We start from the raw sequence: 26879 nt of genomic DNA on the forward strand, positions 1-26879 counted from the left end.
AATGTACAAGATCAGAACCAGCTGCATAACCAAGAAGATATCTGACCACCTTAAGAGCAGGAACATAATGGCTGGACATGGTGTATAGTGTTAACTGTAATGCGGCTCTGGGGGTTTCCCCCAACTCCACGTCTAGCAATGTGATGAATACAAACTCTGTAAAGGCCGGATTAATGTAGGTTAGTGATTGTTCGTGTAGTTTTAGTGTGGGTTATGTTGATTGTGTTGTTCATCCAGCCTCTTAGCCTAGGGGCCTGTGTTTTCACACAGAAACCTCTAGTTTACCATCCGGCGCCACAAGGAGGGTTGTGCCGGGCAGTAGGGAGGGTGAAGCACTGGTGGAGTGAACCCTGAGGTAGCCAAGGCTACAGGCAGGGAGAACCCACTAAAACAACAAGAAAAAAAAAAAAAAAGGAGTGAGTCACATGGGTTTTGGGCCTGTTCAACCCATTATACATCTCAATCAGATCAACTTGGCACCTCCATAGCCAGGTGGGAAGGAGCAGCAGTGCGTAGCACACACTTCTTGATTAGACCGGGGTTCGAGCCTGTCACCATCAAATACGGAGGATGCAGAAAGGTCAGGGAATGACCACCGCATATCCCGGAGCAATATGGCCTTAGTTGCTAATGCTCCTAAAAACCAAATAACAAACAACAACAGATCAACTTGCAGGCATCTAGTCTCCAGATGCTGCAATTTGCAGAACTTAAGCCCTTCTTGGTAAGAGCACCACTTCGTTCCCCTCACCATTCCTGTTGCCCTTCTCTGTACTTGCTCAAGCAACTCCTTCCTAAAATGAGGCCTCCAGACCTGTATGCAGTACTCAAGGTGTGGTCTGGCTATTGCCTTATACAAGGAGATATTCACCACCTTATCCATGCTAGCAAAATTCCTGAATATCACTGACAATACCCCATGACCTGTCCTGGCAGCCCATCTGCACTGCTCAGAAAACTTCATATCTGACTGCACAATGACTCCCAGGTCTTTTTCAGTTTCTACCACCCTAAGTGTAGTACTACACAGCTGGTATGTTTCTCTGGGGTTACTACTACCCCAAATGCAGTACTTTGCATTTTTTAATGTTATACTTCAGTTGTCACTTCTCAGCCCGTTTGCTTAACTTTTCTAGATCCCATTGCAGTAGCACACTGCCATTACTGTCATTAACAACCCTGCCAACCTTTGTATCATCTGCATACTTGGACATTAAGCCTGATATACCTTCATGAATATCATTGATAAATATAAAAAACAACAGTTGGCCCAAACAGACCCCTGGGGAACTCCATTAATAACATTAGTCCACAAAGAGCAGTATCCATTGATTAACACTCTGTCTTCATGATATACCATGTCTGATATATCTTCATGAATATCATTGATAAATATAAAAAACAACAGTTGGCCCAAACAGACCCCTGGGGAACTCCATTAATAACATTAGTCCACAAAGAGCAGCATCCATTGATTAACACTCTGTCTTCTCCCACTCAAAATCACCCTTTTATCCATAGTAGCAACATGCCCTTAATACAATACTACTCCAATTTGTACAGTAGTCTTCCATGTGCAGACTATTAAAAGCTTTCCTGAAATCCAAGTATATGATATCAAAATAATTTTGATATTATATAGCCAAGCAGCATTACATCTCCCAGAGAATACATACACTGTGGACACTATGATGATGACACTGTGGGAATGTTGCATTATATATATCTTCTTAATGGCAACAGAAATGTGATACTTACATAACAGCCTAGCAGCAATAGATCTCATAGAGAACACATACGTAAACTTGCACTGAGTGGAATAAAAGGTTCGCACTTTACATGGTATATGATGACACTGTAGGAATGTTGCATTATATATTTCTTCTTAATGGCAAGAGAAATGTGACACAATACATAACAGCCGAGCAGCAATGGATTTCCCAGAGAATACATACACTGTGGACACTGTGATAATGACACTGTGGTTAAGACTTCACATGCAAGATGGTGACAGTGTGGGAATGTTGCATTACATATATCTTCTAAATGACAAGAGAAATGTGACAACTACGTAACAGCTTAGCAGCAATACATCTAACAGACAACATACATAAACCAGTACTGACTGAGATAAAAGTTTAAGACTTCACTTTGTAAATGTACACTTAATTATTCGATAAACTATTACTTCGCTTAATATCAATACACTGTTCATAATAATTAATGCAATAAGTTTGGAATCAGTTATTAATTAGCTTTTTTTTATTATTATTTTTTTTTTTTTACATTTCATTAAATATTTCCTGATTCTATCAATTATGATAAATTACCTTAAATGTTCCTTTGGAAATCAGTACAATCGTACTCCCGAATTATTACACGAAAAAACACTTCTTATTTATAATGTCAGTAGACAAATACAAAAAAAAAAAAAAAAAGATGATAATAATAATACACAAATAATTATAATAATAGTAACCAAAAATGCAATTAAAAATGAACTCACTACGCTTAACGAATATTAATTTTTTCAAATACAGTAATAACATTATTAGTATTGGGCATGCGCGTTAGTACTCTCTGGGTTTTGATTGACAGGTTAGTTTATAAGTCCGATATTGGTGGCGCTGGGAGTAATTCAGCTAGTTGACACTGTGAGTTGGGGTATCTAATACTATCCTACGCAATTACATGGTGCCTCTGTAGCCAGGTGGGCAGGAGCAGCAGTGCGTAGCACATGCTTCTTGATTAGACAGGGGTTCGAACCCGTGAACACCAAATAGGAGGATGCGGAAAGGTTAGGGGATGACCACTACATATCCCCGGAGCAATATGGCCCTAGTTGCTAATGCTCCTAAAATAACAACTAGAACAATGCAATTACATATGCGTCCGATCTGATTTGTCCTTCTCTTCTTTGCATTTATATATGTGAAGAATTCCTTAACTGCACTCTTTGCTCTCTCCCAGACTCAGTAAAGATACTATAGTGAAAATTATACTTCGCTGAATAAAACGTCTTTCTCCTTCAGAAAATGATGAACACAATTCAACCATGGAAGACTAACATGGAACAGAACATCAGTGTTCTGCAAATTCTTTCCAAAATAAGAAATTGCCTGACTCCAATGAGATTTTAAAAGATGAACTTGAGTCGGAAATTAATGAAATACTTTTAACTATTTTTGCTAAAAAAAAGTTCAAAGTCTAGAAAATATGGACTGAGATCGTCTATGATTATCTTAGTACAATAGTACCAGAAAAGAATCTGAAAGAGCTTTTCTGCTGCTAATCAAATGTATACCAAAATTAGATCCATTTTAAACAATCATACTATTCATTACTTATGTTTCTTAAGAGCTCACTTTATTCGGACAGGTAGTGTGGATGCTTAAACATAACTAAACTTTGCAATAACAATATGTATTTTTTTGTTTTTAGAATAACTGTATTTTAATGATTTTTTTCAGAATATTTATTATTGCAATAAATGTTTATTTAAAACTTGAATTCAAGTTTTTTCCTTACTTTATTGCACCTAACTGTCATCAAAATTTATTGAGAAAAACATTTGTTTTCAGAATATTGGTATTAATACCGGTATTAGCATTAGCATTAGTAGAGGCATTTGATGCAAGAAAGCAAGCTTATGCAGCATCAGCCAAAAAAAAAAAAAAAAACCCACTTCCACTTCACCCCTCTGTTGGTTCAAAATACCTGTCCAGCTGAGCCTTAAACTTATTTAGGCTATCAACCTCCACCACAAGGGATGGAAGTCTGTTCCACCAACCAACCACCCGCTGGCTAAAGGCAAATTTCCGCACGTCTATCCTACATATGTCTTTCCTCAATTTGAATTTATGCCCTCTCAGGTGATTTTTCTGAGCTAGAGGAAGAATCCCATCAGCATTGAGCATGCTTAAACCATTCAAGGCTTTATACACCTCTATCAGATCACCTCGCTGGTGCCTAGTCTCCAGACACTGTAATTTGCAAAACTTAAGCCTTTCTTCGTAAGAGCACCCCTTTGTTCCATTCACTAATCTTGTTGCCCTTCTCTGTACTCGTTCCAGCAGCTCTACATCCTTCTTGAAATGAGGTCTCCAGACCTGTATACAGTACTCTAGGTGTGGCCTGACCATCGCCTTATACAATGGAATAATCACCTCCTTATCCCTACTGGAAAAATTCCTGTATATCATTGACAATACTCCATGAGCTACTCTTGCAGCCCGTCTGCACTGCTCAGAGAACTTCATATCTGCCTGCACAACCACCCCCAAGTCCCTTTCATTCTCTACCACTGTCAGTGTATCCCGGTTTCATAAATTAAAAATAACCGAAATACCGGTATTAAGATTTTAACCGGTATCGTAAGCCCTAGTTGCCACCTCTCAGCCCATCTGCTCAACTTTTCTAGATCCTGTTGCAGCAGCATACTGTCATTAGTATCATTAACAACCCTGCCGACCCTCGTATCATCTGCAAACTTGGACATTAAGCCTGATATACCATCATCAATATCATTAATAAATACAGAAAACAACAATGGACCCAACACTGAACCCTGGGGGACTCCACTAATAACATTAGTCCACAAAGAGCAGTGTCCATTGATTTCCACTCTCTGTCTTCTCCTGGTCAACCATCCCTTTATCCATAGCAGCAATTTGCCTCCAATGCCACACTACTCTAATTTGTGCAGCAGTCTTCCGTTGCAATAGTATCAGAAGCCTTTCTAAGATCCAAATATATGATATCAAAATTATTCTTTACATCCAGTTCCTTTGTGATCACATCATAGTATTCAATCAGATTGGTCAGACAAGACTTCCCCTTAACAAACCCATGCTGTGTCCGAGCTATAACTGAAGTCTTGTCTAGATGATCCTGCAGTGCTTCTTTAACAAGTGCCTCCATTAATTTCCCTGGAACAGAAGTTAAACTAATAGATCTGCAATTACTTATGTTGCCCTTTGATCCTCTTTTGTGAATTGGGGTCACATTTGTGCATCTCCAGTCCATGGAAGCTCTCATAATTATGGCTAAGGGTTTGCTTACTTCCTTTGCTGCCTCCTTTAATATAACTGGATAGATCCCATCCACCCCGGGTGACTTTTTTATGTTTATCTTCAACAATTTCTCCTCCACTTTGCTCTCAGTTATTACAAAATCATCTGGCATTCCCCTCCCTGAATAACTCCATGAGTGACTGTAGATGCAAAATACTCATTCAGATTATCAGCTATCTGACCAGGATCATCAATCAAACCATCGATATTAAATGGACTGATCTGATTCATCCCCTTCCTTCTAGAATTTACATAAGTAAAGAACTCTGCTGTTTTTCTTTGCATCCTTTGCGAAAGACTTCTCGTAATCTACCTTCAACTGCCTAACCTCCTTTGTGACTTGGTTACTGAACAGCTTATATCTATCATAGGCTTCCGTGTCACCTGTTAATTTATATGTATCCCATGTATTTTTCTTCTCTGCCATGTCTCATTAGTTCATTTGACATCCGTTTAGGGCTAAACCTTGAACAATATTTCTTAGTTGGTATGAAAAGCCTAGTAGCTTCCAAGATTAATTCTTTGAATGCTTCCCATTTTAAATTTGCTGTTAGTAACATCATCAGTTGGTCCCACTGTATAGAATTTAAATACTGTCTCAGACCACCGCATTCACCTTTACAAAAACAAAAACCGTTCTCTTTACCCCTGATGGTAGTTACCTCTTTGAGTAAATCCCAAAGAACACACTGTGATCACTGCCACCTAGTGGTTCCTTTATGTGCAGATTCTTAATGCATGAAGAATCACTACTAATAATCAGATAAAGAGTATTACTCCCTCTGGTTGCCTCCCGAACATGATGCTGAAGAAAACAATCATCCAATAAATCCACAAAAGCCTTGCTAGTGTGTTAGTGACCATCCCACAAATTCCAGTCAATAACTGGGAAATTAAAATCCCCCATTATAAGACACTCTGATTTACTGGCCCATTCTACTCTTTAGAATCATTAGGCCTCTAACACACTCTTACTCTCAATTTTGCTTTCCCGGTGCTTATGTCACACCAAACTGACTCGACACTGCACTGTCCAGCCATGTCAGCTGGCTGTACTTCCTTGGATTTTATGTGTTTCTTAACTAATAGCATAACCCCTCCTCCCTTCCTATACTGACTGTAAAGTTCCCTGCTGAAATTAAATTGTGAAACTGGTGATGTGAAGAGAAGACCTGGATCAGACCATAAGAGAGTGACTATGCCTTCCCAAGATCGATATTTGAAATGGCTATGCCTTCATAATCGCCATGCTAGTGCTCCTGATCTAAAACTGGACTTTGAGATGATCTCTGGTGTTGAAACAAGTGCACGAACTATCCAAAGACGGCTTTTGGAATGTGGTCTGCATACCTATCAGCCCAAGAAGAAGCCTTTGTTGACCCAATAAATGAGGAAGAAGCAACTTTCTTGGTCTAAAGCACGTTTCATGGACAAAAGAGCAATGGGACACTATCATCTTTTCTGACGAATTGAAATTCAACCTGCATGGCTCAGATGGGAAGTGCGATATGTCAGAAGATGAAAATCGCAGCCATACCACCCTGACTGCATAATACTGACTGTAAAGTTCCCTGCCTGCTGGTCAGATGGTCCAGGGATGCATAACAAGCAAAGAGGTGGGGCAAATTAAGTTTATTAACAGAGCGGTGAATGCAGAAACTGCTATCTTGGAGGAGTGCCTGAAACCTGTTATTAGGGATCACCACACAGACATCCAAAACTGCATTTTTCAACAGGACTCAGCACCTTGCCACACAACAAAATTGGTAAGTTTTATGCTATTTAGATTTAATTCTTTTGAGACAAGAAGTGTGTCTTCTTGTCTCAAAAGCTTAAAACATACTTACACCAATGTTTTCCCTTGTTTTTCTCCCTTAAGGTGCAGTCATTCCTCAGAAATGCTGACATTACAGTGTTGGACTGGCCCAGCAACAGTACAGATTTGAACCCTATTGAAAATTGCTGGTACATAATGTCGTCTAAAATTGCTCAGAAGAAGCCAACAAGTAAGATTCAACTGCAAGAGAGCATTGTAAGGGTGTGGTACTACAAAATTGGGCAACCGTATATCCAGAAGTTGATTAACTCTATGCCAGATCGTTGCAAGGCTGTAATTGCAGCTCGAGGAGAAACAACAAAATACTGAAGACTTATTTTGCTGATTTACAGTACATAAAACTATTACGTTAACTAGTCATTTCAGTTTGTAATGCAATAAATCCCATTTTTCTTCCAACATGTATTAATGATCTTGGTAAAACACTTCCCACCATTCCCAAAACGCTCCATTCAATGCCTCCTATGGTCTTCCGTCAAAAGGATGTCAGAAGGAGTTTGACAAATATTGATGCTAAGAAAGCTCCAAGTCCCGATGATATTTCTCCACTTGTTCTCAAAACCTGTGCTCCTGAACTTACTCCTATTCTTTGCCATCTTTTTTCACTTTCTTATTCCAAAGGTGTTTTTCCTTCTGCTTGAAAATTTGCTCATATCCAGCCAGTTCCTAAAAAGTGTGACAAATCCCTCCCATCCAATTATCGTCCTATTGCAATTTCGTCCTATTGCAATTACTTCTACTCTTTCTAAAGTAATGGAGAAATCAATTAACCGCCAACTCTTAAACTACCTAGAAACCTTCCGTCTGATCAACAATCGCCAGTATGGATTCCGTCAGTGTCGATCCACTGGTGATATTCTGGCTTATGTTACCCATTTGTGGACTAATTCAATGAAAAGGTTCGGTGAAACACAAGTAGTTGCTCTTGACATCTCAAAGGCTTTCAATCATGTTTGGCATAAAGGTCTTCTAAACAAGCTTCCATCTTATGGTTTGCCAACTGTTTTTAGTAATTGGTTATCCAGTTATATCTCTGATCGCTCACTGAGGGTGACGGTAGATGGCTCTCTGTCTTCTAACTTCTCCACTAATGCCGGTGTCCCCCAAGGTTCAGTTCTTTCCCCCCCACTCTTTTCCTCTTGTATATTAATGACCTTCTTCCATTGACCGGAAATCCTATCCATAGTTTTGCCGATGATAGCACATTGCATTCCACTTTCCATTTTGAGAAAACTTGCCCTGTTCATTCAGCTTCAACTTCTCGAAAATCTGTTACCAATTCCTTAAATGCCGATCTTCAGGTAATTCTCCAGTGGGGCAAAGACAACTTAGTTGATTTCAACCCTTCTAAAGCTCAGTCTTCTCTTATATCTCGCAAAAAGGATTCTTCTGCTCCTATGCTTATCTTTGGTGACACTCCAATTTCTAGGCAGAATGATATATCTCTTTTTGGGGATTACCCTGACTTCTAATATCTCTCTTGGCACAAGCACATTAGAAATATTGCTTCCTCTGCATCTAAAAACTTGGTTTTCTCTTTCACTCTTGGCATTACTTTTCTTTCAAACAGCTGTTCACTCTATACTAATTGCAAGTCCGCCCTACCATAGAATATTGTTCCCACATCTGGGGTGGTGCCCCTAAAACCTCTCTCAGGCTTCTTGATTCCATTCAGAAGAGGGCAGTTAGGTTAATTAATGATTCATCTCTGACAGAGTCTCTCCACTTGCTGACTCATAGACATACTGTTTCTGCTGCATGCCTCTTCTATAGATACTTCCATGGGCACTGTTCTTCTGAATTGGCTTCTATAATTCCTGATCTCTTTCAAAACAGTCCGAACACGTGCCACCACCAGCCAACATTCATTTACTGTCCAACTTCAAACTCACAGAACCAACTTTTCTTCTTCCTCGTTTATTCATTCAACTGCCGTTTTCTGGAACAACCTTCCTTCATACGTATTTCCTGAAAATTACAGTCTATAGAAGTTCAAGTCCAATGTCAACAAATAACTTCTTTCTTCTTCTCAACCTCCAACCCAAGCATGGTACTAAGTACTATAGGTTCTAATACCTCTCGTGTTTGGGATTTACATAAAAAAAAAAAAAAAAGTATGTTTGATTGTCATGATTTCTCATATTTCCATTAATTACACATTTTACCATTTGAGAAGATATTTATGGAAATTAGGTATATCATGTGGAGTCTTTTTATTGGATATCATTCACAGAGATAGATATGCCATCTAACAAAAGCATTTTGAACGTTTCTGCAACCCACAATGCAGCGCAAAACACATTATTTGCAAAATTCACAAGTGATGCATTTTTTTTTTGTATGCCACTCTATATGTTTATGCATTTATTGTCTCTTTTTGTTTTTATTTATAGAAAAAATTCCTGGTTCAATCAAATGGAAATGGATACAGCTGAGACAGACAGGAATAAAACCGCTGCCGCGATGTGGGTTTTCACTAGCAGTTGCTCCTGGCAATCGTGCATATTTATTTGGCGGTGTATGTGATAAAGAAGACAATGAAGAAATAACAGGTACATTTTATAATGATCTGTATATCTTGGAGCTTGATAAGGGAAGATGGCTTCCTGTGCAGCTCCACTATAAGCAAGAGACTTCAGAAAAAAAGTGCCGAAGGAAGCAGAAAATAAATGAAGAAACTGATGGTGAACATCAATCAGATGAAGATGATGATATTCCAGAACATGAAATAGAAGAAGCATGTTGTCATATTAAAGACCTCTCATTACCAGACACAAATGAAAACAGTACTCAGGTATAGCAATTTCCTGGTTTAATATAGTTTTTGTTCAGATTTTAGTGGGTAGAATATAATTAACCATACAATGTGTACTCTCTTTCAGTTCACCAGAACTTACCTGTGAGCCAAAACAATTTGTAACTTGTCATTATCATTCCTCAAATAGTGAAGTACCAATCAGTATCACCAGTGATGGTGAAAATCATGCCCAAAGATAGTCATAATTCTACAGTTCATTCCTATTTATAAAAATATGCAAGCCTATGTGAGTAATTAATGGTGATGTGATGTGGGTTTCAGTAAAGTCCCCATTTCCCAGATAAAAGAAGGGATGCATTGATAAGTCTGTCTGCAATTTAATATTCAGTTCAAATTTAAGCTGCCCTCTCATATTAATGATTTGCAATATATTAATTGTTATGTGAAACACTGCTGCAAGAGCAGCCTTTGATGGGTGTTTGTGATGTGTTTCCTTTCTGGAATTGTTTCCATAGCTTACTTAGCACACTGCAGTCAACATATAGTGACTATAATGTGCTGGGTAGCTTTTGATTCTCCCTTCACTTCAAATAATTATCTAATTATTAGTAGCATAATGTTTTTAAGAATTAACAAGTTACATTCAAAAGCATTTGAGAAAAAAGATTTTAAAACATTTGTGATTTGATGTGAGGAAGATATCTTATATGGTTACACCATTATTTTCTCTTCTTCACAATTTAAGAAGATACACTGCAAAATTGCTTTTCTGTGAAAAGGAGAGAAATCCATACAGCCAGAATACATTACAGAGGTTTGAGGACAATTTGTCAAGGAACTTCTTTGCAACCATCTGTGGATAGTTAAAGTCACTGAGTATGATGAGCTTTTGATTGAAATTGATTGAGGACACAAACTAAACCATTATAATTACTATACAATTCTCAAAAACAGAATAGAGGGAGGGATGCAGACTGCATGCTGATTGTCTGCCGAGCTGCTTAGCAGATCCTCAGAACTGCTGCTATGTCCAAGGCTGAGTAAATGGATGGTTTAGAGAGAACAAATTTATATTTTAACAAACCCACCAGCTTTTCTCCCTGTTTTGCTCATAACAAATGTGTGTTAACCTAGATTGGCAGTGAAAAATGGAAATTTCTGTTTCATCTGTAAGCCAGGTTTTGATCAGGAATATGAAGGTGTATTATGTGTAAGACAGTAGACTGAACAGGCAACTTAGTTTATTCTTGATGCTCCTCTAATATTTTTGAGAGAACAGTGAATGTTAACTGACGTTGAGGGTTATAACTTTTTTTCAAACTATAATTTCTACTCTCACAATGATCTCATACTATCAGTCATCAAAAAACTATTGTTTTAATAAATCACAAATTTTGGATAAAAAAATTGTTTTTCATGGCATTTTTTGGAAATTAAAATAGCTATAGAATGCTTATTAATGATAAAAGGAACTGCTTCTTTACATTCTGGTTCTGTCCAAAAATCCAGGTGATATAATATTTATATACACTGAGTTGGCTTTGCATTAGCAACAGCTCCTTGTTTAGGAATGGACTGGTCTGTGATGCTGGTGAAGGCTCAGTCAGCAGCTGATATCAGATTGTAAATCTCACACACACACACACAGCAATCAGTTTTTGAATGTCTGCAAGGAAGAATGGGTTGCCATCTGGATCTTTCTGGCTTCAAACATAGAATGATTGTGGGAGCAAGATGTGCAGTATCTCAACAACAGCCAACATGGTTAAGTGCTCCCATTCTGTGGTGATGTCATGAGTCTACTGTGACTGACTCAACTGCAGTTGAACAACTACCAAAGGTTACATGTGAGAAAGATGTGTGGTTGACCCCCATGGTGAGTGTCATGTGTCTCATCTCATGACACAGAAGTGACCCAGCTAACCACCCAGTACAATATAGGAATAGCAAGACCAATATCCACATGGACTATGTGCTGGACATTAGCTTGATAGGCTGTGGCTGTCAAAAGTATCCATACCCACTGTGGGACACAAGAAACTGTGCCTTGCATAAGCACATCAGCACCAATACTGGACCACTGACACGTGGAAATCTGTTGTCTGGTGTGATGTTTCCAACTCTATCGTGATGATGAGCATAATCTGCATTTGGAGAAAGCAACACAAGGCCACTGTACCTGTATGCACTGTTGATGTTCAGCTGCAGGTGGTGGTTTTTGGTTTGGGACTGTTTTTGTGGCATATACTGGGTCCAATGATCACTGTTAATCAGTGGCTTGATGGGAATGCCTACTTTCTATCATCATTGACCAAGTACACCCCTTCATGATGAGAGTGTATCCAGACAACTCTGGCATCTGTCAAGACAACACACTATGTCACAAGTCCTGGCAGGTTGCTAACTGGTTTCAAGGATGTGACAATGAATTCACCATCCTCCCATGGCTGCCCAACTCTCCTGATCTCAAGCCAACTGAGCATGTTTGGGACCTACTGGAAAAGGACATTTGATGCTGTGACCACCACCTGACAATGTGCAGGTATTATTGGACATGTTGTGTAACTCATGGGTAGCACTACCACAGGACACCCTGCAACACCTTATTGTCCATGCCAAGATGTGTACAGGGCTGTATTATTCACAGCCAACTCTATATATATTTATATTTTTTTGTGGAATTCATTTAAGTACTTAATAACCACTAAGAAGGGTATTTTAAACTTGATCTAATAATAATTGTCTTTTCAGATTTTTAAAATATGGGAAAAATAGGGTTCATCATATAAGGTTCCTTCACCGAAGAGCATTTACTATTACACCTAGTGGTTTTTTTTTTTTTTTTTTTGGATAGGTGTGAGTGCACCACATTACTGCTGAATTTAACAATGCCCATTTAGACCATATGTGTAACTAACTAATCTTATTTAAAATGATGGCATGTGCTTGCTTCGTTCCACATGTTGAAATCATGTCAATTCTGATTTCCATTCTGAATTGTATTCCATTGGCAACACAGCTGACTAATTTATAAGTCAAAGAAAAAGGATATAATCCTTTCACAAAACTGATTAACTTGTTCCAAAACAAGTGGACTGAACTGTCAAATGGTACAGGGGGCTACTGAATCTCATGCCACCAGACTTCTTTCTCTGGAAGAATATCTTACACCACAACCTTCTTCAACAGTGAAGCCAATGCAAATGAATGGAAAAATAAGATTTCAGTATACACCATGAATGGCTTGAGTGTGTTACAAACTGTTCAAATATCATATGACTCGGTATTTCAAAATGTATGACTTATAATCAAGATAATTTAATCTGATGGTATGGGATGTAACTTTGCAGAGGGTGCTTCAAGTTTCCCTTTTTTTTTTTCATATCAATGAAATGTCGATCTGTTTCTTGACCTATTTCCCAGATATTTTTAACATTCTTGCTGAATTTCTCAGGCATGTTTTTTAACAGTAAAAATAAAGTTTTTCTACTTGGAAGTGCAATTAAGTTTTTTATTTTTCTCTTTAGGCAGCAACTCACACAAGTGAAGATGGAATCTTTACAATCACAATTGGTGCACAGTCATCTGAAAAAGAAACTGCACTGGAAGTAGACAAAGCAGTATGCTCTGTGTACACAAAAGAACCCTTTGTACCTCATCCTCGCATGAATGCAGCAATGGTCATGAAGCATGGCATCTTATACCTGTATGGAGGAATTTATGAAGATGGAGACAAGCAATTTACACTTTCTGATTTTTATGCACTAGATGTACATAAATTGGATGAGTGGCAGACAATTATACCAATGGATGTAAAAGTGCAGGAGTGGCTGGAATCAGATGACTCTGGTGAAGAAGAGGAAAAGGATGGTGCAGATGAAGATGGAGGCAGTTCAGATGATTCAGGTAAGTGGCATGATGTATAAGTAGTTAGCTGTAAATTCAAAGGAATTAAATTATGGTAATAATTTATATTAAGATTTATATTAAAAATCTTTATTCTTTTGATATACTGGCACAAATCTAGTAAGATAATTTCTTGATGTTTTTTTTCCTTCTCTAGATGCTTGACTCTGTTCTCATCAGAATTTAAAGAATTCATCAGAACTTGAAGAATTTTTCAAGATGCCCTTATGTCATGAAGGTTTTTCATTTTGAATGCATTTCAGCAAAGATCAAAAAACTACAAGAGCATTCTTCATCTTTCCAGAAAATTATTATTTATTTTAGCAATAAAATTATTTTTATTCTGAAATATTGGCAAAACCATTGTGGTAGTCCATTACTAACTCAATAACAATTTCAAGTATGTTTTTTTTTTTTTTTTTTGAGGTAAAAAAGTGTTTTTTTTTTTTTTTTTTTTTTTTTTTTTTTAAGGTTCAAATAAGGGTTGATTCCTTATCAGAATCTCAGTGTTGTTGCAGTCAAATGCTCCCTGTTTTTTTTTTATTGGAATCAACCCAGATATACCCCTCCTTCCCTTTGATTTTTGGCTTTGGGAACAGGAAGGTAGACAGTAAATTATAGCAATTGTTAATCATGCAGTCTTGTTTTTTACTTCATTAAAATCATTCCTAGTGCAGATGGCATTTATTTCATATTTAACTTGAACTTAAAAGATCAATTGTCATTGATCTCAGTGTTACTGCATTCACATGCTCCTTGGGTTTTTTTTTTACATTATTCATCCACTTTCCTTGTTGGTATAATAATTATTGTTGTCTGTGCATGTTTATTCAACATGGCATCAATAAATATTATTGATGAAAGAATTGTAATGTTGATACAACATTTATGATGTTTGTATAGTCCCATTTATTAAAAGGATGGCACCAAAAAACAAGATAGCACATTAAATGTGCAACTTAATATAAACCATTGTGCCATAAAAATGCAAAAAAAAAGCTGAAACTCCCCCCCCCCCCACACACAACACATCCAAATTAATAACATTATCACCATATAAACATGCAGTTTTGTGATAAACATAACCAATTAACAGTTAATACACCATCAGATAACATAGCGTTTAACAACCTATTCAACCACCAAAAACCCATTTTATTTTTTACAGTTTGTGAACAGGAAAATTTTAAATATTTAAAATTAAAAAAAAAAATGTTTAATTATGGATTCAAACTGCCCATCGTGGGGTTGTATTAACTAATAACCAAGTTTATTTCTCCTCATAAATATTTTACCTGTTTTAGAGGCATTCCTGCATTCTGATTTCAAAAATAATATCCAATTTTCACAATCTTGTACACATTTTTCACAAACCTTCATGTATACTTTCATGAGTGAGTCATTGGATTATATTTAATTCTGCCTTAAATGTTGAAAGCCACTGGTTATAGATTTCTGTAATATCATCTGCAACCAGTGTTCTCAATCCCTGAATTTCTCATTTTCAACCATGAAAATTTTATGCTGTTTCCACATGGTTTCTGTGAATGGGACAACAGAGCAGAGCACAAAATGAACGTTGACTACAGAAGCAATGGCCATACCATTACCATACCACTGGTATGGTAATAATGGTCATACCAGTGGCATAGCTACAAACTCTCCAGATTTACAACAAAGAATCACTCTTTGATGACCTCTTCATTTCAGTGTTATAACAGTTTTTATCCATCTTTTTTTGCAAAAAGAAAGAAAAACTATGTGCTAATCTGTGTTTCATGATGAATGTGGACACAAAGAAGCAGCATTCTTCCCTGTAATGTATAAGCAGAGCATTTGTTTGGTGTGAAGCTAATTAACAATGCCCTTAAGTAAGATTCACTTGGTGGAGTTCAACTAAACCCAGTACTGGAGGAAAGGGACTTGGGTGTTACGATACGGTCAGACATGAAATTTTCTGGGCATTGTAAACAGGTTGCAAGGAAGGCCCATGGTGTCCTATCGATGATCTATCGAACTTTTGCAAATAGAGATAGGGATGTGATAATCCCATTATATAAGGCTTATGTTAGACCACACTTGGAAGACTGTGTTCAAGTACGGAGACCGCACCTAAAGAAAGATATTGAGCTTCTTGAAAGGGTGAAAGATGGGTAACTCACCTGGTGAGATCAGCAAAAGGGCGTCCTTATGAAGAAAGACTTCAAATATGTGGGTTGCAGAGTTTGGAAACTAGACACCTTAGAGGAGATTTGATTGAGGTGTTTAAGGCTCTGAGAGGCATCAGTAAAATGAATGAGGACAAAATTTTCAAGATTATAAATGATGCTAGAACTAGAAGACATAAATTCATGTTACAGGAGGAGATGTTTAGATTGGACTGCAGGAAGTTTTATTTTAGCCAGCGAGTTATAAATTACTGGAATAAGTTGCCTACATGGGTGGTAGTGGCTGACAGTTTGAGGAAATTCAAAGGTCATCTGGATAGTACCTTCGGGTGAGGGAAACGCATAGAATGATAGGTTTAATTTAATTTTCTTTTATTAATTATTAGTTTTTTTTATCATTGTTTTATTTGTTTTTTTTTTTTTTTTTTTTTTTTTTGTGGCTGGTGCAGCATAAGCCATAGGCTTTCTTGCACCATTACTAATACTAAGATGCCAAAGAAACATGACATGAAATATGAGAAAATTTTCATGTATTGTAAAATATAGAAATGGTAATACATTTGCTTTGTGTGCTGTATATAGATATGATTTTTCAATTTCAAGTGGTAGGAAATGCATTGTGATTAGACATTTGCAAACAAATAAATGAATGCTGTGGAGAAGGGAATACAAAAATAGATGTAGCATTCCACAGAGGTGATGATATCATATGTGCCAAATGTCTATTAATATATTTTATCATAGAATTTAATCTTCCTCTTAGTTGCGATGGTCATTCAGGCTCATTGTTAGAAGTATGTTTCCTGTTAGTGAAATAGCAAAAAAAGTGCTGTTCTGGAAGAACAAAACCAGCAGGCATTGTACTGAAATTGCACAGAGAGATAGGTATGGCCATAGATGCAACGTATGGCAGTAATAATTAAAGTGATTCCAGCTGTATTCCATTGTGGCGACCTTTTGGAATAAAAAACAAAAACACCAAATTGAAAACAGCTTGCTCCCAGTACCAGCATTGGGGGATAACAGTACATGGTATTACACTGAATATCTTCTGAACTGCCTGAAGGCATGTAGCATGCCTTTAAAAAAAAAACTGTTAGTGGCACTCAGTATTATAATTCCTTTGTTGTGGTAGGCCTAAAAAGTGGAGCAGTAAGGGTATTAAAAAAAAAGGAAATGGTAAACGATAATAGGCTGTCCTTGTCATCTGATTATGTTTACATTGTATAAAAACATTATGGGAATCCTGTTGTCTCGAAACTTTACTAGACATGTTAGACAACTTGTGTGATTGAGACCCGCTAACATTCGTATTATATGAATATTAGCGGGTCTCAATCACATAAGTTGTCTGTCCAACATGTCTGATTAATGTTTGTGCTGAAAAGGCATGCCTTCCAGTAAAAATTGATGAATATTTGGATGCTTACCTATAGATCTAGAAAGATGTGCTAAAAAGAAAGATTATTTAAGCAGTTTTAATTAATCACTGAGTTAAAAAAAAAAAAAAATTAAATGTGCGTACATGTTAGTTCTTGTGGAAAATGTTTAAGTAGGCTAGTAGAATGCATTGAAATAATAGATCAGGCTAATAATTCTCACCATCTCTCATAGTTAGAGACCTTCCATATAGCTGTATAAGGTCCCGCCTACATCCTATATGGCAGGCATCATTTTATGTGATGAGGTGGCAGCCTAACAACTTGCCTAATGTACATCACAACAACAGTGCTGAGTCTGGCAGTAATGCCCTCTTCTGTTATTCCTTCCCTTCTTTCTTTTCTTTACCAAGCACGGTCCACAGCTGGGTATTTGTATGTATGTGCAAGGCTACATTTCTGTATTACAGTTGACCTGCTGTCATGGGATTTGATAAGCTGACAAAGAGGTGCTTCATCTCGAAGGCTACCTTTCTGTATTACAGTTGACCTGCTGTCATGCAATTTGATAAGTTGACAAAGAGGTGCTTCATATCGAAAGTTACTTGCCCTGTTTACTTGATTTTGTTTTTAATCCCACTTTGTATTTTAATGTATTTAATTAATTTGTTTTAGTTTTCTTTTAATGCAGTCTGTCTTTAATTTTTAATTATATATTATTGTTTCAATAAACTTTTTATTTTTATCAGTTATCAGTTGAGGCAATATTGTTTTAGTATGTTTAACCCTGATGCCCAGGGCCTTTTCTCTAGTGTTTCAGAAATTTAAAATCTCTAGAAAGAATTTCTTAGTGGATCGTGTTTGCTAAGCTACAAGTGTTCTCATTTGTGAAGTTTAAAAACAAAGCTTTTAGAACAAGCTTGGGTAGTCAGACATTTATTTTAGTTGAATGCCCAACGGAGCCTTACTGTGTGTAGGGGTAGAGATGTAAAAGTTGCACAATCAGAATAAATAAAAACTGGCAACATCTGTATATTGTAGTGAACACTTTGGAGGAGGTTTTATTCTAAAAGAAAATTTTTGTTGGTGTAAATAGTTTCTGACCATCACCTTTCAAAAGGAAGATCCTTCATTTCAAATCTTAGAGAACTCAAATATCCTTCCCTCCTCTAAGGATCTTTTTTTAATATTTATGCCCCCACCGGTAACACTCCATGGCAATTGAAATATAACCACACACCTAATAATGTCCCTTGGTGCAAATAACAGCTTTAACATGCTGTGGTGTGGATGCCATGAAATTAGGAAGCATCCAGAGAAACAGCCTTGCTGTGTTCCTGCAGAGCATCTCAAAATTGTGGCACAGTGATTGGTGGTGGATTCACAGTAGACCTTTTGAAAAGGAAAGCATCACATAGATGCTTTTCTTTTCAAAATGTAATATAAATAAATTTGTCCAATGATAAAAACTGCATAAGAACTTATTTTTAGCACTCTTTACAAATATTTTTCACACCTGTTCAGAAATGGAGATATAGGTTTTCACCTCTTCTTGAAAAGGTTATAACAGATGTGTTGTTTTGAAAAAATCTCCTCACATGATCTCTACCATGCGAAACAAAACTTGATCAGACCAGCACACTTTTCAGTTGCTGACTGTCCTGATCAGATATTCCTAATACAAGTCAAGTTATCAATGAAGTGGTCAGCTTAGATGTGCACTGTTATACTCCTACCACTGGAAGATACATTGTATCCTCTTACAGGAAATGTGTCTGTAGTGCCCAGCATTGCATTCTGAGATCTCTCTTTCTCTCTCTGCTGTCATTACAAATTAAATGTTCCACTCTTCACTTCACATTCTATTTCCCATTTTAGATGTGCAATGATGACAACAGCCATGGAACAGCTCATTACATGTGCCATTTTGGTGAGGGATCTTACCATCCTGATGCTAGAAGAGTAGACACCCCTCTTTAAGTCATGACAATAATTGGTATTAATTATTAATTTGCAAATTCTGAACATTATCATGTGGTATCTCCCCTCATCTTTTGTTACACTGGAATGATTCATTTGTTCTCACAGTGCGAGGAGGTTCATATTCAGTGGCCATCTGTATGTTGGTTGCTTTCTCAAAATTGTATATGTAGTTTTCCAGAATTCTGCCCACCAATGTATAATCAGTTGTCAGCAAACACTTTAGCTAAATCATACCAATAAGAGTGTGCTCTGTCAAACTCATATTTATTAGCAAGAGCTACTAATTTTACACTGGAAATATGAAATCACTTACCATTAACACTTTCCCACATCATAAATTAAATAAATTTTTGTTTATACCCTGTCCAAGTGTGCTGCTGGAGTAACATTAATTATGAAAAATAAAAAGGAGGCTAGGCAAGCAAAGGATGCAAAGAAAAACAGTGAAGACTTTACTTATGTAAACTGTAGAAGGGGATGATGAATCAGATCAGATTGGTCCACTTGATATTGATGGTTCAATTGTTGGTGTTTCTGCTCAGGTAACAAACAGTGAGTATTTTGAATATACATTCAAATGCTTAACACTTAACTTCACATTTCCAGACAATGTTCTCCAACATTCTATAGTCTGGGTATAGAATGTTGTAATATTGTAATAACTGAGAGCAAAGTGGAGGGGAAATTGTTGAAGTTAAACATAAGGAAGGCACCTGGGGTGGATTGGATCTATCCAGCTATATTAAAGGAGGTGGCAAAGCAAGTAAGCAGGCCCTTAGCCATGATTATGAGGGCATCCTTGGACTCAGGGGAGGTCCCTACACACTAGAGATGTGCAAATGCATTCCCAATTTGAAAAGGGGGATCAAAAGGTGACACGAGTAATTACAGACCTATTAGCTTAACTTCTGTTCCGGGGAAAATAATGGATTCACTGGTTAAAGAAGCACTATAGGATCATCTAGACAAGATTGCAGTTACAGTTCAGACACAGCATGAGTTTGTTAGGGGGAAGTCTGGTCTGATCAATCTGATTGGATACAATGATGAGGTCACAAAGGAACTGGATGCAAAAAATAATTTTGATATCATATACTTGGATTTTAGAAAAGCTTTTGATACTGATGCACATGGAAGACTACTGTACAAATTACAGCAGTATGGTATTAAGGGCAAATTGCTGCTATGGATAAAAGGATGGTTGAGTGGGAGAAGAGAGAAAGAGTGGTAATCAATGGATACTGCTCTTCGTGGACTAATGTTATTAGTGGAATCCCCCAGGGAACTGTATTGGGCCCATTGTTGTTTTCTGTATTTATCATTTATATTGATGAAGGTATATCAGGCTTAATGTCCAAGTTTGCAGACAATACGAAGGTTGTTAATGACAGCAAGGACGGTATGCTACAGATGGACTGAGAGGTGGCAACTGAAGTTTAGCATTGACAAATGCAAAGTACTGCACATTGGTAGCAGTAACCCCAGAGTAACATCAACTGCCGTACTACATTCAGGGTAGTGAAGAATGAAAAAGAACTGGGGGTAATTGTGCAGTCAGATATGAAGTTTTCTGAACAGTGCAGACAGGCTGCAAGAGTAGCTCATCTTGTCGATGATATATAGGAATTTTGCTAGGAGGAATGAGGAGGTGATTATCCTCTTGTATAAGGCAATGTCAGGCCACACCTTGGGTATGGTATACAGGTCTGGAAGCCTCATTTAGGGAAAGATGTAGAGCTGCTGGAACAAGTACAGAGAAGGGCAACAAGATTGGAACAAAGGGGGTAACTTTACCAAGAAAGGCTTCAGTTCTGCAAATTGCAGTATCTGGAGACTAGATACCTCTGTTGATCTGATTGAGGTGTTTAAGAATTTGAATGGTTTGAGCAAGCTCAGTGCTGATGGGTTTCTTCCTCTTGCTCAAATTTCACACCTCAGGGGGCATAAATTAAAATTGAGGAAAGACAAGTGTAGATTAGATGTGTGGGAATTTGCCTTTAGCCAGCTGGTAGTTAATTGCTGGAACAAACTTCCATCTGTTGTTATGGAAGTTGTTAGCCTAAATAAATTCAAGGGTAAACTAGACAAACTTTTGGAGTAAATGAATGGGTGAAAGAGCAAGGGTTGTGTTGTTGTTTTTTTTGGCTGATGTGGTATAAGCTTGCTTTCCTGCATCATATGCCTCTGCTAATGCTAATGCAACACTAGTTCACCCTAGTGTTGCTGCTGTTTTGAATTTATTTCTTCTTGTGCTATTTCCCCATATTAGCCGAAATGTAGTCCATTTCAAACTTCAGCTCTGTACAAATTCCTTCAAAATGATGCAATTTAATTATAACCACCCTAAATATTTAAAAACTACATTTTTAATAGCTACATTTAATTTATTTCAAAAATTTGAATATTTTAAATAAATTTGGTATTGCTGTTATCCAAATCAATTATTATTAAAGCTATTATATAAATTATCATCTTATGGATAATAATTATATAATAATAAAAAATATAAGTAAAATTATCTTTTTAATTTAATTAATATATTATTACAGTTTTGTTACATTTATGAAAAAAAACACCAATATTAGGCTAAAATTTCTGGTTACATTTCTGCCAGTAATCTTGAAATACTATTGCATACACCCAAGAAAAGGGCAGAATTATCAGGAGGACAATGTTTCCCCCACCCCCTCTCCCAGAACCTGGAAAAATAATTTTTAATTTCTGTTTTCTTCAGTTTGCTGGCTAGAAATGTTAAAAGAAATGAACTTCTAATTATTCAATTAGATTTTACACTAAGATTTTGGGGTGGGGAGAGAATTATCTGACTGACCCCAATCTAATTTCTGCTTAAGTAACTGTCAGTGATAGCCAGAAGGGCCAATTACAAATTACTGGCATTTTTTGTGTACTATAATTTGATGTAGTATGACGAATTAGTATTACACTAAACTAGTAAATAATTATGGAATCGTAACGACTGAAAAAATTCATGCATAGAAATTTTCACAAATAATTTTATGTATATTAACAAGTTTATATTAACCCTTTACATATAAGTATTTTTAATTATACAATTTAATATTCAAGTCGGTGTGCATATACTTTTACCTATCTTCCCCCATTGGCCTATGGATGAATTCTACAAGGGAACAGAATTGGCTTGCCAGATGGGCCTAAAAAAGGGGGGGGGGGGGAGTGGGACTGGAAAGCAGCAGAGATTATAATAAGAGAAATAAACATAAATATCACAAAACTATTCAATTTTGAATTATTATTATTACCCAAAACAAATTTGAAGTGCAATTCTTTCAATTTTTAAACATATGCGGTGTGCACATCAGATTCAATCTGTTATGGTCCATCTGCCCACTGAAATTGGAATTTATGAAAGCAATTGAAATTACCATTACTTTTTTAAATTCTATTTGCACAACAGCAGTGCTTGCAAATAGTTTTTATAAACTATCAAGAAAATAACCAATAAAAAATAACTAACAAACAAAGTTATAATAAAAGTTGATCCGAAAATACCTTACATTTCCATGTCACGTGGTATTTTCTGAAAACTCAAATACCAGAAACTTATAGCTTTTCAAAAAGGCTTAGTAATTGAAGGTACCTGCCGAGTACAAAAATTTTAATTCAACACATGGATTAGTGTTTCCTCATTGTAAAATTAAAAGAAAAAAAATCAGTTTCCCTGCAGCGGAACCGTTTATTTGATATGACTAGGAATTCTTATGTATAAAATACTGTGTGCATTTTTGTTCTCTGACTAGTTCCAATTTATGTACTTTTTTCCTTCTTTGGAATCTGTTATCAATATACTTAGGGCCGCGTTTGGAATTTGAATACTTCAAAAAAGAAAAAAAAAAAAAAAAAAATATCGAATTCCAGAGGGCAGTAATCAAATTGCAAAATGTCGAAATACCGTGCAGTTTTTCCATGTAAAAAAAAATGCTAAAAATTTCCTCAAAATATCACTAGCTTCAAAAGTAAGAAAAATAGTTTTTATGCGTAATTTCACATAAGTGTATTTCGTATGCGCACACAACACCATACCTGTGCAGACAACGTTCACGTGATTCTTTGTGTTTTAAGAATACGTGTGGGCTTAAGTTTTGTGCGGGATGCCAAGAAAACGCACGCTTGATTTGTTCCTTTTGATGCGCTGTGAGTTTGCAATACGGTTCCAAAAAAAAAAAAAAAAAAAAAAACAGCCGCAGCGAAACTTGGAGAAGTGGCAGTTCACAAATGTACCGGTACATCGGCAGCAGACCAGAATCTATTTTCGGGAGTGGCTGGAGAAGTTCATTGTTTCCAGGAGGGAGAGAAGCGTGACTTTGTACGCTATTGTACTCGAGTGAACAGATGTGGAGTGATCTTTTTCTTACGAAATTACTGCAAACATTTTTAAGAAGAAAAGAATTTTATTTTCATTGGGATACAAAAAGTCGATGTATTGAAGTACTGCTAATTCCTCGTTTAAAATCGACCTCTGCAGAAACGAGAGGAGTTAATTTTGTGTTTATATCTGCTCATAGATAGATGTGCTTAAAAGAGTGAAGGTGAGAAATTATGACTGTATGCTTGCTAGAATAGTAGATGAGGCACTTGGATCTCGTTGGAGGTGTTAATAATTTGACAGAGGAGTTCTCTAACTGGTGCTTTAGTTGCAGCCAAGAAAAATACCAACCTCGTTTGTACAAAGGTCTTTTATTAGGAACACGCGCACACTCACACGCACACGACTGGGACAGGGAATTCGCCCAACAATCCGCGCTCTAGTCGGTCCTAAGCCAGACAGACACATACACACACACATACAGGCAGGCAAAGCAGCTCTGCTGGTGGCACAATATAAGGCAGTCAAACAGAGTGATGCAGTCAGACTGAGGTGGGACGGACCGTTTCCTCCAAATGACAGACCAGGCCCCTGGCTGAAAGTAGCACGTCAGGAACCCGGCCAGCCGGGAATTAATATCGTGATGTAGGGTGGCGCGAACTAAAACTGTCACCCTGACCCAGCAGCAGCTGCATTCGATATGCACGTGTATAAATAGCGGCGTCGCGGGTCTTCTTTGTCAAAAGACGCCACCTCGTGGGACACGTTTCAGCTTTCAGTAGGTCCTCTGACCAGTTGGGTCCATGGGACAAGAGTGGAGTGCTCGACGCTGGCACCTCTGTACAGTAAAGCTGGCTGCATACCACCCGGATGTGATGTGAAGTTGGTTGATGACGAGGGCTACGAGAGGAGTTTGAAGAACATGATGGCAAGGCTGATGTTGATGAAGAGGACCAGCATCACTAGTTGTTGACGGGAAAACCAGTCCTGAAAGATTACAAATACTGTTTTAGAAATAAAAATAATGAATTCGTCCATCAATCGAAAGGAAAAAAAAATATATATATATATATTTTTTTTTTATTTATTATTTTTTTTTTATTTTCACTCTGGTATCTACAATTTACCCAAAGAAAGTTGACCGATCATATTAATAATAAAATTCGCAAAGGGCAATCAAATTAACAATATCAAAAAATTTGTTCTTTCATTACAAAAATAAACTTTCTGTTAGTAGACCTTATTAGGGATAAACCTGACTGATGTTTATAAATTGGATTTTGAAGGTTAGGGATTGTTGACAGATTTGTACCGTATACTCAAAGCCAATCAAGTTATCTTACTTTGGAGGCATGAATTTCCAATATATTTCGTTCATAAGCGGAACTGAATAGCCACTTGACAAAGAAAAGCTGTTCTAATAAGAGGCGTGTAAAATTGTCTTCAAATTTATTTCTCATAAAACATGAGTCATTTTTCAACATAATCAAAAATTGCACCTTAGCAGCACGGTGCATTATCTTGATGGAATCCAATGTGATTCAGTCCGTGTAGAACTTTCTCTGAAACGCTGGAAAAACTTTTTTTTTCTGAATTTTTCATGCAAGTTTCTTGTCACTGTAGTACTAGGAAACGGAATGTAGCGGGAACACAATCGCTAAAGGTTATTTCAGCAATGCCCAGAAAATAGCAACCATCATTTTCAATGCACTTGCAGCAACATGAAACTTTGGGCGACGATTACTCAGCGTGCTTCCATGGGCGGACTTACGCTTGGTTTCAGGATTGAACAGTGGAATCCGTCTCATCCATCGTTACAAATGAGAAGAAAAATGATACTCTTCGTGACAGAACTTTTCCTACCCATAAGAAGATGCTTTGATTATTCACCAGTGGGCTAAACACACCTGTAAACAAACCGCGATGATCTTCACAGCTTGGAGAAAAGGTGTGAAAAATGTGTGTTCTTCTAGGGAAAAATTATCTCTGATTCATTCTTGTATTTTAATGAGAAATAAATCTGGAGACCTTACAACTCGCACTACTGTTAAGTTCTCTGATATGAAATTTTAACATTCTAAGATAGTTAAGGTCATGGAAAAGAATCTACTCATTAAGAGCAGTTCCCGTTCAGGCAAATTTAATTATTATGATCATCTCTAACATTGATTTTCTTGAGGTCAGGAAAATTTCTTATTAAGCAATACTTGTCAGTATTGCCTAATAAGAAATTTTTACTACATAATGAGTGACATTTGTTACATTTTAGAAAAATAGAAAATGCATTTATATTAGAAAAAAATTCCATTTATTTTTATATGTACGCTCACTCCGGTGTTGTGTAAATTGTCAAAGTAGAATTACTATTAAAAACAAAGCGGTTACGATTCATTTCCAGTTCAGGTAATTTAGTTGATTACAAATAAGTTTTCAGACAAAATAATTAATCTTGGAAAAGTCCTAATGGCCAAGGTTAGGTGCTAAACTCCTCTTGTAAAAATCTGTTTTAAGAGGAACTTAACCTCAACATCCTTTTGCAGCTCACACCTAGATTTCAGAGACGTTGCTCATCCACTGATAATATGCAAAAGACTAAACAGCCATCTTGGTGAGATACTAACGTCAGTAGTAATGATAACGGCAAACTTGCCTTTCCCTTCAAGAAGCGCAAATCTGTAGCTATAATATGGCGACGTGCGAGATCAAATTTCCCTTAGCAGGACTCGCACCTCTTTTCAGCGTTTCGGTGAAGTAATTGCTGAAGTAGGGCTTTCCCATTATTAATAACTTTGGCTTAAGCGTTATTTGTATTAACGCTCTTGCTAGCAACTACTAAAACTCTTGAAACGTTCAGAAAAGAGCCTTTTCTTCCCACTGTAATCTTTTTATCCGAAAGAACTTATCTAGTTTTCATTATAAGGAGGGGGGTGAAGGTTATTGTTGTTGTAGTAGGGTTTTTAGGAGCATCAGCGACGAAGGCCATATTGCTCCATATTGTCTGTAAATTGCTGAGGTCGTTTGTTGTGTTTGTTGGACGAAAAACCCAAGCTTCCGAGAGAAAAAGCCATACTACCCTCTCCTGAGACTGATTAACTCAGTCACGTTGTGAAAAAGGCCCATAAAAATTCCTCACGTCATCGATGGGACTCAAACTCAGTTCTTTTCTACCTGGTGTGGGGGGGACGGCGATCCTACCAACTGTGCTCATATTAAAATGTGTGCTAAAATACTATTACTCTAATACCAAGTTGTTATGAAGTGCTTCCAAATTTTAAAACTTAAATTACTTAATTAAATTTTAAAATTACTTTTAAAAATTAATAACTCCAAAACCTTCATTGTATATGTGGGAGTTTTTTAAATAAAAAAAAAAAAGTTCGAAATTTTACCACTAAGGAGCTAAGCGATTTATTCATCCCAATAAACAAATT

At 36.9% G+C, this 26879-nt stretch overlaps 2 protein-coding genes across 2 annotated transcripts in view; one reads left to right on the top strand and one right to left on the bottom strand.

Annotated features, from left to right (window-relative positions):
• Positions 1 to 13843, top strand: part of LOC150078621 (kelch domain-containing protein 4) — a 78996-nt gene extending 65153 nt beyond the window's left edge. The window contains exons 7-9 of the mRNA XM_090384022.1: positions 9303 to 9703; positions 13195 to 13573; positions 13731 to 13843. Of these exons, the coding sequence (XP_090240148.1) occupies positions 9303 to 9703; positions 13195 to 13573; positions 13731 to 13738 (788 nt within the window). The 3' untranslated portion in view covers positions 13739 to 13843. The remainder of the gene's footprint in view (positions 1 to 9302; positions 9704 to 13194; positions 13574 to 13730) is intronic.
• Positions 13844 to 23513: 9670 nt separating this feature from the next.
• jp (junctophilin) overlaps positions 23514 to 26879 on the bottom strand; it is an 87533-nt gene continuing 84167 nt past the window's right edge. The window contains exon 6 of the mRNA XM_090383614.1: positions 23514 to 24435. Coding sequence (XP_090239740.1) covers positions 24349 to 24435 — 87 coding nt within the window. The 3' untranslated portion in view covers positions 23514 to 24348. The remainder of the gene's footprint in view (positions 24436 to 26879) is intronic.

This window comes from Mastigoproctus giganteus, chromosome 10 (genome assembly GCF_048544385.1).
Source record: "Mastigoproctus giganteus isolate SK-2022 chromosome 10, ASM4854438v1, whole genome shotgun sequence".
Lineage (NCBI taxonomy): Eukaryota > Metazoa > Arthropoda > Arachnida > Uropygi > Thelyphonidae > Mastigoproctus > Mastigoproctus giganteus.